This window comes from Crocuta crocuta, unplaced genomic scaffold (genome assembly GCF_008692635.1).
Source record: "Crocuta crocuta isolate KB4526 unplaced genomic scaffold, BGI_CrCroc_1.0 scaffold32, whole genome shotgun sequence".
NCBI classification, from domain to species: domain Eukaryota; kingdom Metazoa; phylum Chordata; class Mammalia; order Carnivora; family Hyaenidae; genus Crocuta; species Crocuta crocuta.
In genome coordinates this window covers 329,837-345,193 of record NW_027529424.1, presented here as the reverse complement: position 1 = coordinate 345,193, position 15,357 = coordinate 329,837, and the positions used below count along the sequence as shown (strand labels likewise).

Below are 15,357 nucleotides of genomic sequence, written 5' to 3'. Positions count from 1 at the left end.
TTTTTATCAAGGATATTCCTGAACAGAAACTAAAATAAGAGAGCAAGAAAGGAAATGCACATCATCACAGGAAAAATTTATGGGCTGGGTAGCCTATTCCGGAAGCTTTTTAATAGATCTAGCCTTTCTAGCTTTTTCTAGAATGTCTTTTGTTTTTTCTTTCCTTTGATTAGTACTTAAATAATTTTATCATTGCCATCAGCCATTCTTCTCTAGATGCTCCCTGTATATTTTAATCCACTGTTCTATCACATACACTGTATTTTTTAGTGGCAATACCTCTTTTTAATCGAAATGTCCGTTAATGTCTTGTGGGGTTTTTTTAAGCTAAGTTTTTTTTTCAGCTTTATCGAGATATACTTAATGCAAAAAATGTACATTTTAATGGATACATTTTGATGAGTTTGGACATATGCATACACCCACAAAACCATCACCAAAATCAAAGTAAAATAAGTATTTCTATCACCTACAAAATAATTTCTTGTGTCCCTCTGTTTGTTTTGTGTGTGTGTGTGTGTGTGTGTGTGTGTGTGTGTGTGTGTGTTAAAAACATTTAACATGAGGTTTACCCTCTGTAATTAAAAAAAATATTTTTGGATGTTTATTTATTCTTGAGACAGAGACAGAATGAGTGGGGGAGGGCAGAGCAAGAAAGAGAGACATAGAATCAGAAGCAGCTCCAGGCTCTGGGCTGTCAGCACGGAGCCTGTCATGGGGCTCGAACCCACGAACTGTGAGATCGTGACCTGAGCCTAAGTCAGATGCTTAACCGACTGAGCCACCCAGGCGCCCCAACCCTCTGCAATTTTTAAGTGCACAGCAACTTACACTGTAGTTTTATAAAATTTCTTCCTTATTTTAAACTATATTTTGTGGTTTATAGTTCTGAATGCTATTAAGTCCCCTAACGTTTCATCTGTATAACCTCAAATGTCTGGGTTACCAGTTTTCTGGAAGTTTGTGTATGTAAGTACTTACATGAATCCAGAAATATCCATGAATACCTGACATATGATTATGTAAGTATATATCTACAATCTTGAGTATATTTAAGAAATGTATTATTCTAATGTACAAACCTCTTTAGAAATCATTTTTAAATCAAGTCTTTCATTTTTAATACTGTAAATTATTCAAAGAAGAAATATGACCATTCTTTGACATTAGTTTGCTTCAAAACAGGAACCTGAAAAAATTAAAAGAAAATACTAATACTTTTTATGAAACTCATTGAGAAAATAACCAATTTCAAGTGTGTTTCTTTGAAGCAGTGATTGTAACAGAATATGAGGTAACTTTTTTCTCTTAGAATTATCGTTTATGAGAGCTGAAGGAATTGATCTTCCTGGAATTTCAGAGCATTTATAAACTTTACAGTTATGTTCCAGAATGAACTCAGGATCCAAGGAGTCACTATTTGTTGGCTCTCAAAGTAGAACGGAAGGCAGTGTGCAAATCGTCGCCAACTGAATTATGAATGATTCTAACAGCAGGAGGCATGTCATGAATATGAATGAGCAGATCAGTTCCCGTATTGCTCCGCATATCAGCGGGGTATGTTTGTGGTATGGAAGGACCAGGAGAAGGTTCCTTAAATTCTCTTTTGAAAATAATATTGCTGATGTTCCTGTCGTGTGACATTGACCATATGCTCATGAACAAGCGGGCTTTGTGTTAATGAACTGTAAACTCCTGGGGGAAGGACAGGAAGTCAGCTCCTTGGGTGAATTTCTGGAGGAAAAAAGTACTTGTAGGAAGAGAGTGGCCGTGCTAGGAAAGTGAGAACTATCGATGTGTACCAGAATTGAAAAGAATCCTTGGTAATTGACTTAGCCATTCTGCAGTGCAACAAAAACTCCATTTTTACTTTTGTCAAGCTATTCGTTTATTTAGGAAAAGGAAGAGTAAGTAAATTGGCATCATAATGAGCCTGTGTCACTCAAGCCATGAGCCCACCATGATTGTTATTTTCAGATAAGGATTCAGACTCATGGCTCAGTGCCATGTGCTGTATTTCAACCTGAGTTCTCTCATCACAGAGGCACTCAGTCCAAAAGGCAGAACAAACAAGAGGCAGCGACAGCCCTTATAAACGATCGCCCTCCGCATTAGCTGGAAGAGTATGATAGATCGCGCAGGCAGGAGGGGTGTGAAGGATGGCTCATCATTTCAGCTATGATAGTTTACTGAGATAGGGAAGCATCTTTAGCAAGTCAGGAGAAACAGGATATAAACAGGATTGATGAAACAGGTTTGGAGTTAAATCTCAGCCCTCCTGGTANAGTGTGATAGTAACGGCCTCTCAAGGAACCAAAGAACACAACTGCCCTGAGTGGAACATGACTCATAATGTGCCTCTCCGGGCTGCTGCCTGTGTGTGGGCCGCTCTTCCTGCCCTGATCCAACAGCCATTTGCTAAGAGAGCCCTTCCACTGGTCCTTTCTCAAAGCTCTTCTCCCCACCCGGGCCATGTCACTCCTACTCTCTTGCCTTATTTTATTTTTCATTGTTGCGCTTTTCGCTATCTGACTTTATATTATGAATTTATTCTTTTTAAAAATTTTTCTTTTTATTGATATATAATTGGCATATGACATGTTCAGTCCAAGGTCTATAACATAATGATTTAATACATTTATATACTACAAAATGATCACCACAGTAAATCCACTTAACACCCTTCATTACATATAATTACAGTCTGCTTTCTTGTGATGAGAGCTTTTAAGATCTACTCTCCTAGCAACTTTCAAATACACAACACAGGGGGTGCCTGGGTGGCTCTGGGGGTTAAGCATCTGAGTCTTGATTTTGGCTTAGGTCACTGATCTCATGCTTCCTGAGATCAAGCCCCATGTCAGGCTCTGCACTGACAGCATGGAGGCTGCTTGGATATCTCTCTTTCTCTCTCTCTCCCCCTCTCATTTCCCCTCCCCCATTCATGCTCTCTGTCTCTCTCAGAATAAATGAATAAACTTAAAAAATATACAATACAGCACTGCAGTTTTTTGTTTTGTTTTGTTTATTTTAGAGAGACAGTGTGCGAGCCAGGGAGAGGGGCAGAGGGTGAGAGAGAGAGAATCCCAAGCAGTCTTCAAACTCAGCAGAGTCCAATGTGGGGCTCGATCCCAAGAACTGTGAGATCATGATCTGAGTCAAAATCAAGAGCTGGAAGTTCAACAAACTGAGCCACCCAGGCAGCCTTACAATGCAGTATTGTTAGCTTTGGTCACCTGTTGGACATTACATCCCCTGGACTTATTTGTCTTAGACATAGGAATTTGTACCCTTTGACCCTCTTCACCAATTTCACCCATCTCCTCACCCCCCCACCCCTGGGAACCACCAATCTCTTTTCTGTATCTGTGAGTCTGGGGGGTTTGTTTTTTTGTTTTATTTTTCATTAGGTTCTGCATATAAGTGGCATTTTTCTTTGGTATTTGTCTTCTTCTGTCTGACTTATTTCACTTAGCATAATGCCCTCAAGGTCCATCCATGTTGCTGAAAATGGCAGGATTTCCTTCTTTTTATGGCTAAATAAGATTCCATTGTACATATACACAACATCTTCTTTATTCATTCATCTATCAATGGATGCTTCAGTTGTTTCCATGTCTTGCCTAATAATGTGCATAATGTTGCTATGAACATGGGGGTGCAGATACCTTTTTGAGATACTGATTTCATTTCCTTTGGATCTATACCTGGATGTGGAATTGCTCGATCTGAACATCTACATGTTTGTTGTCTGTCTCCCCTACTAGAATATAAGCTTCTTAAAGACTGTGTTTTATTTTCTCTTGTTCTGTGCTTTATTCCCTAAACACAGAATAAATAATTAGTGCTTAATGTATTGAATGGATACATAATCGAGTCTCATTATCAACAAGGAACCTCTGTTTTTAAGCCGTTTAAAATAAAATCTTAATTTCACAGATTATTCATTCAGCTGACATTTGTCATAATGTGAGGAAGTGGCTAATTTATTTCAATATTTTTAAACGGAAGCCATAATCTTCTCCTTGCCAAAATCCTCCCCCCAAACCATCTGAGTAGGCTGTTCCACTTTGTTCTTTAGCTGAAATCTCAGTGGCCTCTTTATTAACCCTCTAATAACACTGATGCATTCTTTATCTTCATTGTTTTATTTTTGATATTTGCTCATTATCTTGCTGAAGGTAATCTTGGATTTAAAAAAATATTCATGCAAAATGGGGAGATTTTACTTACAATTTTGGAAATCTAATTCAGGATTGGGTTTTTTTAAAAATCAATTTCCCATCATCAGTTAGTAGAATCTTCCTTCTAATGCCTTTCTTTCCTCATTATGGTTTTGTGAGCTATCAGGAATAAGGATGAAAATCCAGCGGCTGCTCCCTGACAAACCCCATTATCTCCACGACACACAGAAAACTGGAAGAGTTCACAAAAGGACTGAGTAGATCCAAGCAATTGGAACTGCAGCCCCAAATCCGTGAGTATTCCAGCACATGTGATTAAGACAGCAGGGTCCCTAAGAAGGAACTCACAAGGCTTGCTTTCAAAGATGCTTCGCTGCAAGTTCCCTGGAACGGCCAGATGGGACTTACACTCTAAGCGTGCAGAGTCCTTTTGAAAAATGGGGATTAAACATTTAAAGGAAAAAGGCCTACCATACAGATAACTAGAGCACAGAGCTGTCAGAGAAAGAAACAGGCAGCAGGAACACAGTCTGGACAGAAAGCCGACGTCAGAGTGTCCCCAGTTCCAAGCACACTAGAGAATGTCACTCTTCCCACACACGATCAAGTGGATGGTCAGTATTCTTTAGATCGTGGTGTGAATTCTGAATAGCAACCGAGAGTTTAAGGCCCAAATAAGGAACCAGTCGATTCTACTGCAAAGTCTCTAAAAGAAGTATCTAGAGCGTGGAAGAGGACCAACAGAATTCTGTGTCTTGGCCCTCGTGTTGCAGTAAGACGTCCTAGGAGGCTGCCCGTAACCTTCAGCCCCACCTGTCTTTCGTCATCAGTGGAGTTCTGATATTGCCGCACCGTCTGCCATAGAAAGGCCCTGGAGCTAAGGTACAGTGTCAAGGAATGAAGTCACTTACTGTTCCGACAAGGCGAATACTCCGCATATGCACTGAAATTCTGAATTGCTACGTAGCAGGTGCCGACCGGATCCTTCTCTGGTGTTGGTTTAAGAGTTCTCCAGTGGTATAAAGGGGCACAGGCCTGTGACACATCGAAGACAAAATGTATTTTCGTGACATCAGTTCCTCATACAATGATATGGACTGAACTTGTTGACTAATGTATCTAAATTCATCACAAACTCTGTTAAATTAGTGGGTGAGTTAAGTGGCCTCCAGCATGCTGCTAGGTACCTCAGTGGTCAGAGTTAATGAAACTTCCAAAGCCTTTTTTTTGGATCATTAATCCACCATAGCATGGGAATAAATTAAACATATAGAAAGGAATGAGCTTTTCCCCCACAGGATTTTAAATTAAATACATGTAACCTGGCAAAAGTAATTATTTCTTAACAGCAAAGAGCTCACATTTTCTTTTCTTTTTTAAAACAATTGGGGCACCTCGGTGGCTCAGTCGGTTAAGTGTTCGACTTCAGCTCAGGTCGGGATCTCCTGGTTTGTGGGTTCGAGCCCCACGTCGGGCTCTGTGCTGACAGCCAGCTCAGAGCCTGGAGCCTGTCTTCAGATTCTGTGTCTCCCTCTCTCTCTGTCCCTCCCATGCTCACGCGGTCTCTCTCTTTCTCTCAAAAATAAGTTAAGAAAACATAAAATAAATAAGTAAACAAAACAATTGGACCTGACTAGAATCAAACGATCGCTTCAGTCAGTAAATCAGTGTGATGTGTTAAATGAGAGCTACTTTTTGTGTCTACTTGTTGCTTTAAGAAATTATTTTCTGGGGTGACTGAGTGGCTCAGTCGGTTAAGCGTCTGACTTTGGCTCAGGTCACAATCTCATGGTTCGTGGGGTCAAGCCCCATGACGGGCTCTGTGCTGACAGCTAGCTCAGAGCCTAGAGCCTGCTTCAGATTCTGTGCCTCCCTCTTTCTCTGACCCTCCCCTGCTCATGCTCTCTCTCTCTCTCTCAGAAATAAATAAAACATTAAAAAAAATTTTTTTAAATAAATTATTTTCTAATTCAAAGATGCAGACAAGTTTGTAATCCTCTGTTTTATGTATTTCCCTGGCTTACTACTGATGTAGATCTTATGAGTTTTTAAACAATGACTTTCATTTGGACATGCTACTCCCTTATCACATTGTTCCTGACTTTATTTTTTAGTTAATGGTTTTTATTCATGGCAAAACAAAAATTAAACAACAGAAAGGAAATATGATTCTTGCATGAAATAGTCTGGTTACTTCTTCAGAAGCTTGGATTCTTTTTTTTTTTTCCTAGAAGGTTCTAATGTATTAACAACATTAATTTTGTTATGAATGAGAGAGGCAATAAATATGTAGAAAATCATAGGCATCTTTTTGTCTTGTTTTGCTAGCGTGAATCCTCTGTAAGTGTGTTTTACCTGGTTATTCAAGCACTCATTTCGAAGAACACTGATTTACAGATTCCTAGAATATGGAACTACTAGCCTACTTCTGATTTTGATGCGATCACTCTTGAAACAATGTCAGGAAAATGAAGGAAGACACTGAATTTGAAGTCCTTTCATGGGGGCGCCTGGGTGGCTCGTTGGTTAAGAGTCCAACTTCGGCTCAGGTCATGATCTCACGGTTCGTGGGTTCGAGCCGCACATCATGCTATCAGCACAGAGCCCGGAGCCTGCTTCAGGTTCTATCTCCCTCTCTCTCTGCCCCTTCCCTGCTCACAATCTGCCTCTCTGTCAAAAAAAATGAGTAAACGTTGGGAAAAAAAATAAAGTCCTTTCATAATTCCAAATGTGTCCTTGGTAATCTGTCCAATGCACAACTACTTTTAGTGAAAATATTTTATTTATCTTCTCATGTAAGAAGAGTGTTTCCACAACTTGACTTCTTTTGGTATTGTGAGGTCTTGGCTGATAACCTGATGCCATCCATCTCATACTCATTCTTTCATTTTAGGGACCCCTTAATAAACTGACACGCTATGTGCTAATATGTTTAACTTAAGGTTCGGTTCCAAAGGCGAAAAGCAGGGGCGTGGGCAGTGTGGGTGCTCACCTGTGCAGCACAGTATTCTGAAAACTGACGTCACCTGCCGGATCCCCTCCCCACCCCCCCTCCCCAGCCCTGGCACACTTAGATGTCAGGAAAATTCTTCCCAGTACTTGCCTAGAAAGTTATCCTATTTATATCTGCTCGGTTTCACAGTGATGAGTTTGGACTTTGACCCAAAATTCATACATACTCACATACACCTGGATATTCAAAAGGATACTTCAGCATTTTGAAGTTCTAATAATTATCACATAGGGTAGAACTTAATTCCTTACCCTAAATTTCAGTGCTCCAAGGAAAAAAATTAGCTTGAGATATGCTTAATATCATTGGATTTCCTTTTACATAAATTTGAAAATGCAAGCATGCCGCCAAATTAACTATTTTTATTATGAACATGGCATATGATTTTATTTCCAGAGATCCTGACAGCTTCTACAAATAATGAATAAATGCACAACATGTTATAGATAAATCTTCAAGACTTAAAAATATCAATACAGTACCCTAAAGATTTTTTTAACCTTAAGTACTCATTAGATGGAATTAGCTTTCCAAAGCTACTCACATGTCATATGCCACTAAAGGAAAAGGTTTTTACCAGTGGTGGAATGTGAAAACCATATTAATGCAAGTACAGTTCTATAGAGACCATACTGTGAATTCTGGATTTGCAACTGGAGAGGGCCGTCTGTATCTTATACATTACCTGTTTATGTCAAAACCTCCTTGGGGGATTAACCACAGACCAAATAAAGCAAGACATTTCCTTAAGATATTCCTTTTTTAAAAAAAAAATTTTTAAATGCTTATTTATTTTTGAGAGACAGAGTATGAACGGGCAAGGGGAAGAGAGAGGGAGACACAGAATGTGAAGGAGGCTGCAGGCTCTGAGCTGTCAGCACAGAGCCCCATGCGGGGCTCAGACCCACAAATGGTGAGATCAGGACCTGAGCTGAAGTCGAACGCTTACCTGACTGAGCCACCCAGGCGCTCCAAGATACCTATCTTTATTAAATCATAATTCAAGAAGCTCTAAACAAATTCTAAAAGCCAAAGTTATTGCCTAATTGTTGTAAGGAAATTAAAGCCAATGGTTGAAAAAATTCTCCCAAGAAAAAATTTCCAGATCAGCTTATTTGCTATATTAGTCATTTATTTCTCAATAGCTTAGACATGTATCATTGCTTGAAATAAGAGAATCATAAAGTCATAGCAATTTAAAACTGAATGATATCTACTTGGGAGTGAGATTTTTTTTTCACTTTAAAAACTTATTAATGTACACAGAGAACTATGTAGTTAGTAGTTATATTTTTAAAAATTTTTAAAGTTTGTTTATTTATTGGGGGGAAGGAGGGGCAGAGAGAGAGGGAGAGAGAGAATCCCAATCAGGCTCTGCATTGTCAACAAAGAGCCTGACATGGGGCTCGAACTCACAAACCGTAAGATCACGACCTGAGTTAAAGTCGGATATTGAATCTACTGAGCCACTCACACATCCAATTTTTGAAATATTTAAAAATATCTAACTGATATGGAAAACAAGCTTTATCTCCTATCACTTCAAACACTAAAATAAATTCTTTCATTTTAAGCGCTAAATTTATTTTTTAGAATGCTGATACATTTGTCTTTAAAAATCTGCATGTCCTAGGCATTGGTGGGTTCAAACCCTGCTCCCGGCTCCCTCTCTCTGCCCCTTCCCCCTCCCCCCCCCACTCTCTCGCTCTCCAAATAAATACATTTTAAAATAAAAAAGAAATATAATTTGTAAAATAATCTGATGTCCTTACATGAAAGTAGTTTTGTAAATATGAGAACATAATACTCCAAAGCCTCGCCACGATTTGTACTTACCACAACTTCCCCTTTGTGGGCTTTCACTGTTGCTCCAAACCACTGATTCGATTTAAATTCAATAGGTTGCTTGGTTCCGTTAACTCTGATCTTTCTGTTGTCTGACAAGGAGGACATGGAACTGTTAACAATTTGTAAACCGTGGCAGCCAAATATAATACGTAATAATGAACATGTCCATCAAAAATACTTGAAAAAACAGTGTTCAGACACCGGGTCGGGGGTTCCAACCAAGACTTTTCATTTAGAAAAATACCAACTGAAAATGCATATTTGAACATGACATTTCACACCTTCACTTACAAGAAGCATTTTTTTTTTTTTACCACTTATATTTTCGGAGATAACCATATTGTAAACTTGGCATGAACTCTAATAGCCTCAAATCTACCCATTTGTCGTTGATTTGTAAAAGATCGAGGACCAAATATTTATAACTGCCCCAAGGAATTCCAAATCTTTCCCAATAGGGAAACACACACGGGAATTTCCCTGATGGGAGAGGCACAAGTTTTTTGGCATGAGTTAGCAAGAATGATCGTGAAGGACTCCAAGGTCTTGGTTTTTAACAGAGTAACATGTGTCCACACAGCCACGGAAAATAACACCTCAACGCAGTTTTATATACACTTTGCAGATGTCAGAAGAAGGCGGGGGGCATCTGGGTAGAAACTCAACCCAATTATAACACACTTCAGGTCTTAATAAAAAGCAGATATCGTTCTTTTCACTCTTGATTCCCAGTCAGCGTATTTTCCACATGGCTCTAACCACATGGTTCTCACTGGAGCTTCATTGGTAAAAGCTAATGGATTTCAAAAGACATCTGCACCAGGGTATCTTGTCTGTATATTTTTCCTTTGGTACATATTTCCTTTTTCTTCACTGACTCTATAATAAAAATGCATTACAAAATGAACTTTTAACTCTTCTTGTGTGAGGCCAAAATACACATGTAATTAACATGAAGTTGAGTTTACATAGGATTACAGACTTTTCAAAATTATATACAATCTTAACCTAAAATTAATTTATTTTTATGTGTTAGTAGAAAATCATGAATTTCCTTCTTAAAAATCTTACACTCTTGTTGTTTATGAGCTTTTTATTTTAAAAAAAAAAAAGGTTCTGTAAAATCCTTACCCAAAATGCACACAAGTGGCAATGAATGGAGCATTTTACATATTACAGCATAAACTTGAAAATATAAACATTTCTATTTACATCTAGGCACTGTGGAAGACTGCAAGGCCTCAGAGATAAAGAATCTTATCACCATGAACTGGGTGATTGGGGGCAATTCATTCAGTCTTTGGAGTTTGGGTTTCTTCTATAAAATGAGGCTGAGAATACCTTCCCCCTTTCCTCTTTCACAGGTGATCAAAGTCATAAAGATTACATGAGCTAATAAACTTGAAAGTGCCTTCTTTATAAGCTGGGAAGCCGTATGCTCAGAAAACATGTAGCCATACAACTGAAAATCCAAACCCTTTCCAAATATCTCTTAATGAGAAACCTGGAAACTCCACTAAGTCCAAGAATTGGAAAGGACCTCGTTGACACACACGTATCATGTTATTATTAGTGACCTGTGGTACTCAGCAATGAATTAATGACACCTCTCAAGACTGCCCATGTGGCTCTGGTTAATTACCAGGAGAAAGGGCTACACAGTGGATTTGGAATTTCCACACTGCTAAAAAGCCATGAAAAGACCAGCACCTCAAAAATTTCAAATATATTTAAAGAAGATCCCAAAAGAACTGAGAAAAACAGCCTGCTGGGAGGAAGGAAATGGATCTTGGGGAAAGACAGAAGCCAGTGCTAAATTGGTCTTGTTTTGCTAGAGAAAATGATGTGACTTTGCCTGTGACTCGAAAGGCATCTTTTCTGTTGTTCGGAGTTGAACTGTATAATAACTGGATTAAAACTGTCAACTGGGGGTTACTGTCCAGCAACAAATTTCTTCTGGACCAAGAATACACATGAATGGGCTTCACAAATCCCACTAATTCCATACCCACTCCAAGGATTGCAACAGAGAATTCCGCTGTCCTAGGTCTATTTACGGAGATGAGCTTTTGTCTAGATGTATCATCCATTCCTTGATCTTTGAGGTGAACAAATCATCTTCTCTAACTTCTGCTTTATTATTTTTATAAGTCCTCTGACTTTAATATCAGAATTTCATAAAATTTCAAATGAATAAACTATATTCATATTGACTATGCAACTCAATTTCTCACCCTTCTTTTCTGAACAAGATTCTTTCATGCCATATACCCCAACACAAGGCTCTGTACTCAAGAAACCTCCCACGCATGGACAATGTTTTTGATTTGATTCAATCTGATCTTTACTGAAAACACGCTTCAGGTAATATCTGTAAGTACTCAGCATGATTTCAGCAATGCTGAGCTCTCCTCTGTAGAGCAAAGGGCTGAAAGCCTGGAATATACATTTTCTAGACACTCTGACAAGTAGGACTCTTGTTGAATGAGAGGCTCAGGAGAGGTCTGGAAAGAGAAGATGGGGAAGCCTTTATTTTCTGGTGGCAGCTGCAGGCACACACGTGGGCATCAGCTGTGACAGATATGATCTTCTTCCCGCAGCTCTTTAAGTATCCCTTGATAATAATCCCCTTTCGGTGCGTCTGTCAATAGAGATCAAGTCCTGAAATTCTACATTTCTTCATCTGCTGGCAGTGACCTTCCTGACCTCCACACCCCCAGGCTTTCCAATGGCCAGACAAGCTACTTGATCTTTGTATGCTGTTCCTCCAAAAATCTCAAAGTGGTTTTTGTTTTCCTGACCAAACTCCCGCTGATACATTGATGACACGGGGTAAACAATTAGGAAAGAGACATGTGGATCTATAGCAGAGGGAAGGCACTGGTTACCCGAAATGCACTGTCAACCCCAGAGAACTCTTGGCGGGGGGCGGTGGTCATGGAAGATGGTGGAGACTGATAGTTCCCTAAGCAATTCTCTCCTTGGCATATCACAAACTATGGAGAAAACAAAGCCATAAGCTTGGGAAAAAATTTCATAGTGAATGCATGTGATTTAAATTTTTCTAAGCGGTAAAGCCCTAATGGGTGGCTCAGTCGGTTAAGCATCCAACTTCACCTCAGGTCATGATCTTGCAGTTTGTGAGTTTGAGCCCCGTGTCAGGCTCTGTCAGCTGTGCTGACAGTTTAGAGCCTGGAGCCTGCTTCAGATTCTGTGTCTCATTCTCTCTCTGCCTCTCCTTCTCTCCACCCCTCAAAAAATGAATAAACATTAAAAAAAAAAAAGATTTGTAGGCCTACCTGGAAAACTTAGATGGGTGGTAGTAATCAAATTGACTTATCTTGTTGTACATTTCTGGGCTTTGAAGCCAACTTTCTTCAATCAGTAACTTCACTTTCTGGGCAATCTGGGTACAAATCCCAGTGGGTGGCAAGCCTATAAGCTTTTGGTTCCCTTTTCATGGGAATACTCATTTCAGAGCAGGAGTGAGAGTATAGAATATGGTGCACATATGGGCTCCAAGCAGGCTTTTCTAATCTTTTAGCTTAGTCAAAGGGGAGGCATTACAAGAAGTAAAGACAGATGACCAAGGGGGAGAGAGGAGCTGAAACTCATACAGGTGAGGCCAAATATTCTGGTAGAAGAGGGGATTTTCGAAAACTATTTATAGATAAGTCCTTGACCTCGTGCTGGAAGACAGTAAGCTTCCTTACACCTTCAGTCACCACTTTAAGTGAACAGCATTAGGGATTTTCTTAAAGTTGTTGCAGGGGCTGTCCAGACATTTTTAATCAGGACAAGGGAAAAAGAAATCTTTAAATGTTTGTTTGTAATCTTTCCCATAATCAGTGTGTGCTGTAATAGTTTCATTTAAATTGAAACTACGGATCTCAGAATAGGGATTACTCCTTTGTAAAATTCAAAAAATATAGCTGTGGCAAAAACACTCCTTGTGGAGAAGAAATAAGCCCAAGAAAAGAACCGGGGTTGATTTTTATGTCCCGAAAAATTAAACTTCCAAACATATGATTCCCCATACCCTAAAGCCACTATTACAAAACATTAAGGGGCACCTGGGTGGCTCAGTCGGTTAAGTGTCTGACTCTGAGATCTGGTCATGATCTCACGGTTCATTAANTGTGTTTTCCCCCCCCCCCCCCCCCGTTTTATTGAGATATAATAGACATCCAGCACTGGAAAAGTTTAAGGCATACAGCATCATGATTTGATTTACATATATTGTGAGATGATTACAGTAATACATTTAGGAAACATCCATTATCTCCTACATAGATACAAAAAAGAAAATAAAATTTTTCCCTGATGATGAGAACTCTTAGGATCTACTCTCTTAACACCTTTCATATATGCTATGCAGTGAAGTTAGCCATAGTCATCACGTAGTACATTCCATTCCCAGGACTTGTTTATCTTTTAACTAGATGTTTGTACCTTTTGACAACATTCCTCCAATACCCCCACCTCTGGTAACCACACATCTGATCTCTTTTTCTGAGCTTGTTTTCCTTTAGAGTTCACATAGAAGTGCGACTATATAGCATTTGTCTTTCTGTATCTTATTTCACCTACCATAATGCCCTCAAGTTCTAGCCACAGTGATGCAAATGACAAGGCTTTCTCCTTTTTAATGTTTGAATAATATTTCAATGCATATATATGTATATATACCACATCTGTATCCATTCATCTGTTGATAGACAGAAGTACATTATTCTGATTAAATATTCTTTAGACTTATTTATAGATTTATACCAGATATGTATACAATACACAAATACGTGTCTATGTGCACAGACATGCACTAAACAGGTTTCCTGTCTTTACCTAGTAGACCAAATCTAAATGCCCTGCCCTCCACAGCGTAGTTCTAGAACCCCACACCTGATCTCCAGGTATGGTCTTTTCTTCTATTCAAGTAACGTTCTCTCTGCTCCCTGTCAAGTCGTACTCCTAGATCTCAGACATGATGTTTCTCTTGAAATATTCTGTTCCTTCTTGTTGGCTAACTAATCTGAATCACTTCCTTAAAAACCTGCTTTACGGAGAGTAAAGTGGTGGTTAGCAGGAGATGGGGGGATGGAGGAAAATAATGAAAGAATGATGGTGTTTAACCGCACAAACTTTCAATGAGTAGTAAATAGGCCACAGAGATCTAGTGCATGGCGTAATAAATATGATTAATAATCTTCTAAAATGATAGAATGCAATATGCATGCTTCAGAGGCAATCATTACATTATATAACTTCATTAAAGTATAAATTTGTGGATTTTATCAGGTCAAATTTATCAATTATAAATAAGTAAAGAAGCAAATAAGTAAAATAACTGAATGAATACACATGGACCCCATGCATTATGTCTAAATAGTGAAATGATGTAAGCCAAACTATTAAATCAAATATATTTGTCATAAAAAATGCTTTAAAATGTAGTTTCAAGGGGCGCCTGGGTGGCTTAGTCGGTTAAGCGTCTGACTTTCGCTTAGGTCATGATCTCGCGGTTCGTGGGTTCGAGCCCCGCGTCGGGCTCTGTGCTGACTGCCAGCTCAGAGCCTGGAGCCTGTTTCAATCTGTGACTCCCTCTCTCTCTGACCCTCCCCTGCTCACGCTGTCTCTCTCTCTCTCCTAGAAATAAAAAACATTAAAAAAAAATTTTTTTTAAAAATAAAAAATAAAAAAATAAAATGTAGTTTCAAGAACTCTTTCTTCTCAAACTGAAATTCTTTCAGATTTTTGTTCTTAAAAATTCAAACAATATAAAGTAAAAAAATGTATGAAGAATTACATAAGGTACTAGGAGGAAGGTCATTGGAATCCTATGCCTTGGACATAGTAACTCTTAAGTTTTGGTAAACCCCTCCAACCTTTAGAGTTTAAGAGGCTTCTGACTCATTCCTCTAGTTTAAACCATTTCTTTTCTGGCAATCATGAAAGTTTTATTAATTTTTTTTTAATTTTTGAGAGAGAGAGAGATCACAAACAGGGGAGAGACAGAGAAAGAAAGGGACACAGGAACCGAAGTAGGCTCCAGGCTCTGAGCTGTTAGCACAGAGCCCAATACAGGACTCGAACCCACGAACCGGAAGATCATGACCTGAGTGGAAGTCGGATGCTTAACCGACTGAGCCACCTGGATACCCCATTAAGTTTTATTTTAAATTATTTTTTTCAAATCACTATTTAAATGCTTCATTCCACATATACTACATAGTTTTCCTGATCTAGGTGGAATATACATCTGCTACAATTATTTCCACATCTATATCATCTTGTCAAGAATAAAGATCGCAT

The 15,357-nt window shown here is 38.9% G+C and overlaps 1 protein-coding gene across 2 annotated transcripts in view; it reads right to left on the bottom strand.

The window, feature by feature from the left end:
• ITGA8 (integrin subunit alpha 8) overlaps positions 1–15,357 on the bottom strand; it is a 179,922-nt gene that overhangs the window by 149,332 nt on the left and 15,233 nt on the right. For both annotated transcript variants that reach the window (XM_077758434.1, XM_077758435.1), the window contains exons 3-4: positions 9,034–9,134; positions 5,096–5,219 (exon numbers count right to left, since the gene is read on the bottom strand). In XM_077758434.1, coding sequence (XP_077614560.1) covers positions 5,096–5,219; positions 9,034–9,134 — 225 coding nt within the window. The remainder of the gene's footprint in view (positions 1–5,095; positions 5,220–9,033; positions 9,135–15,357) is intronic.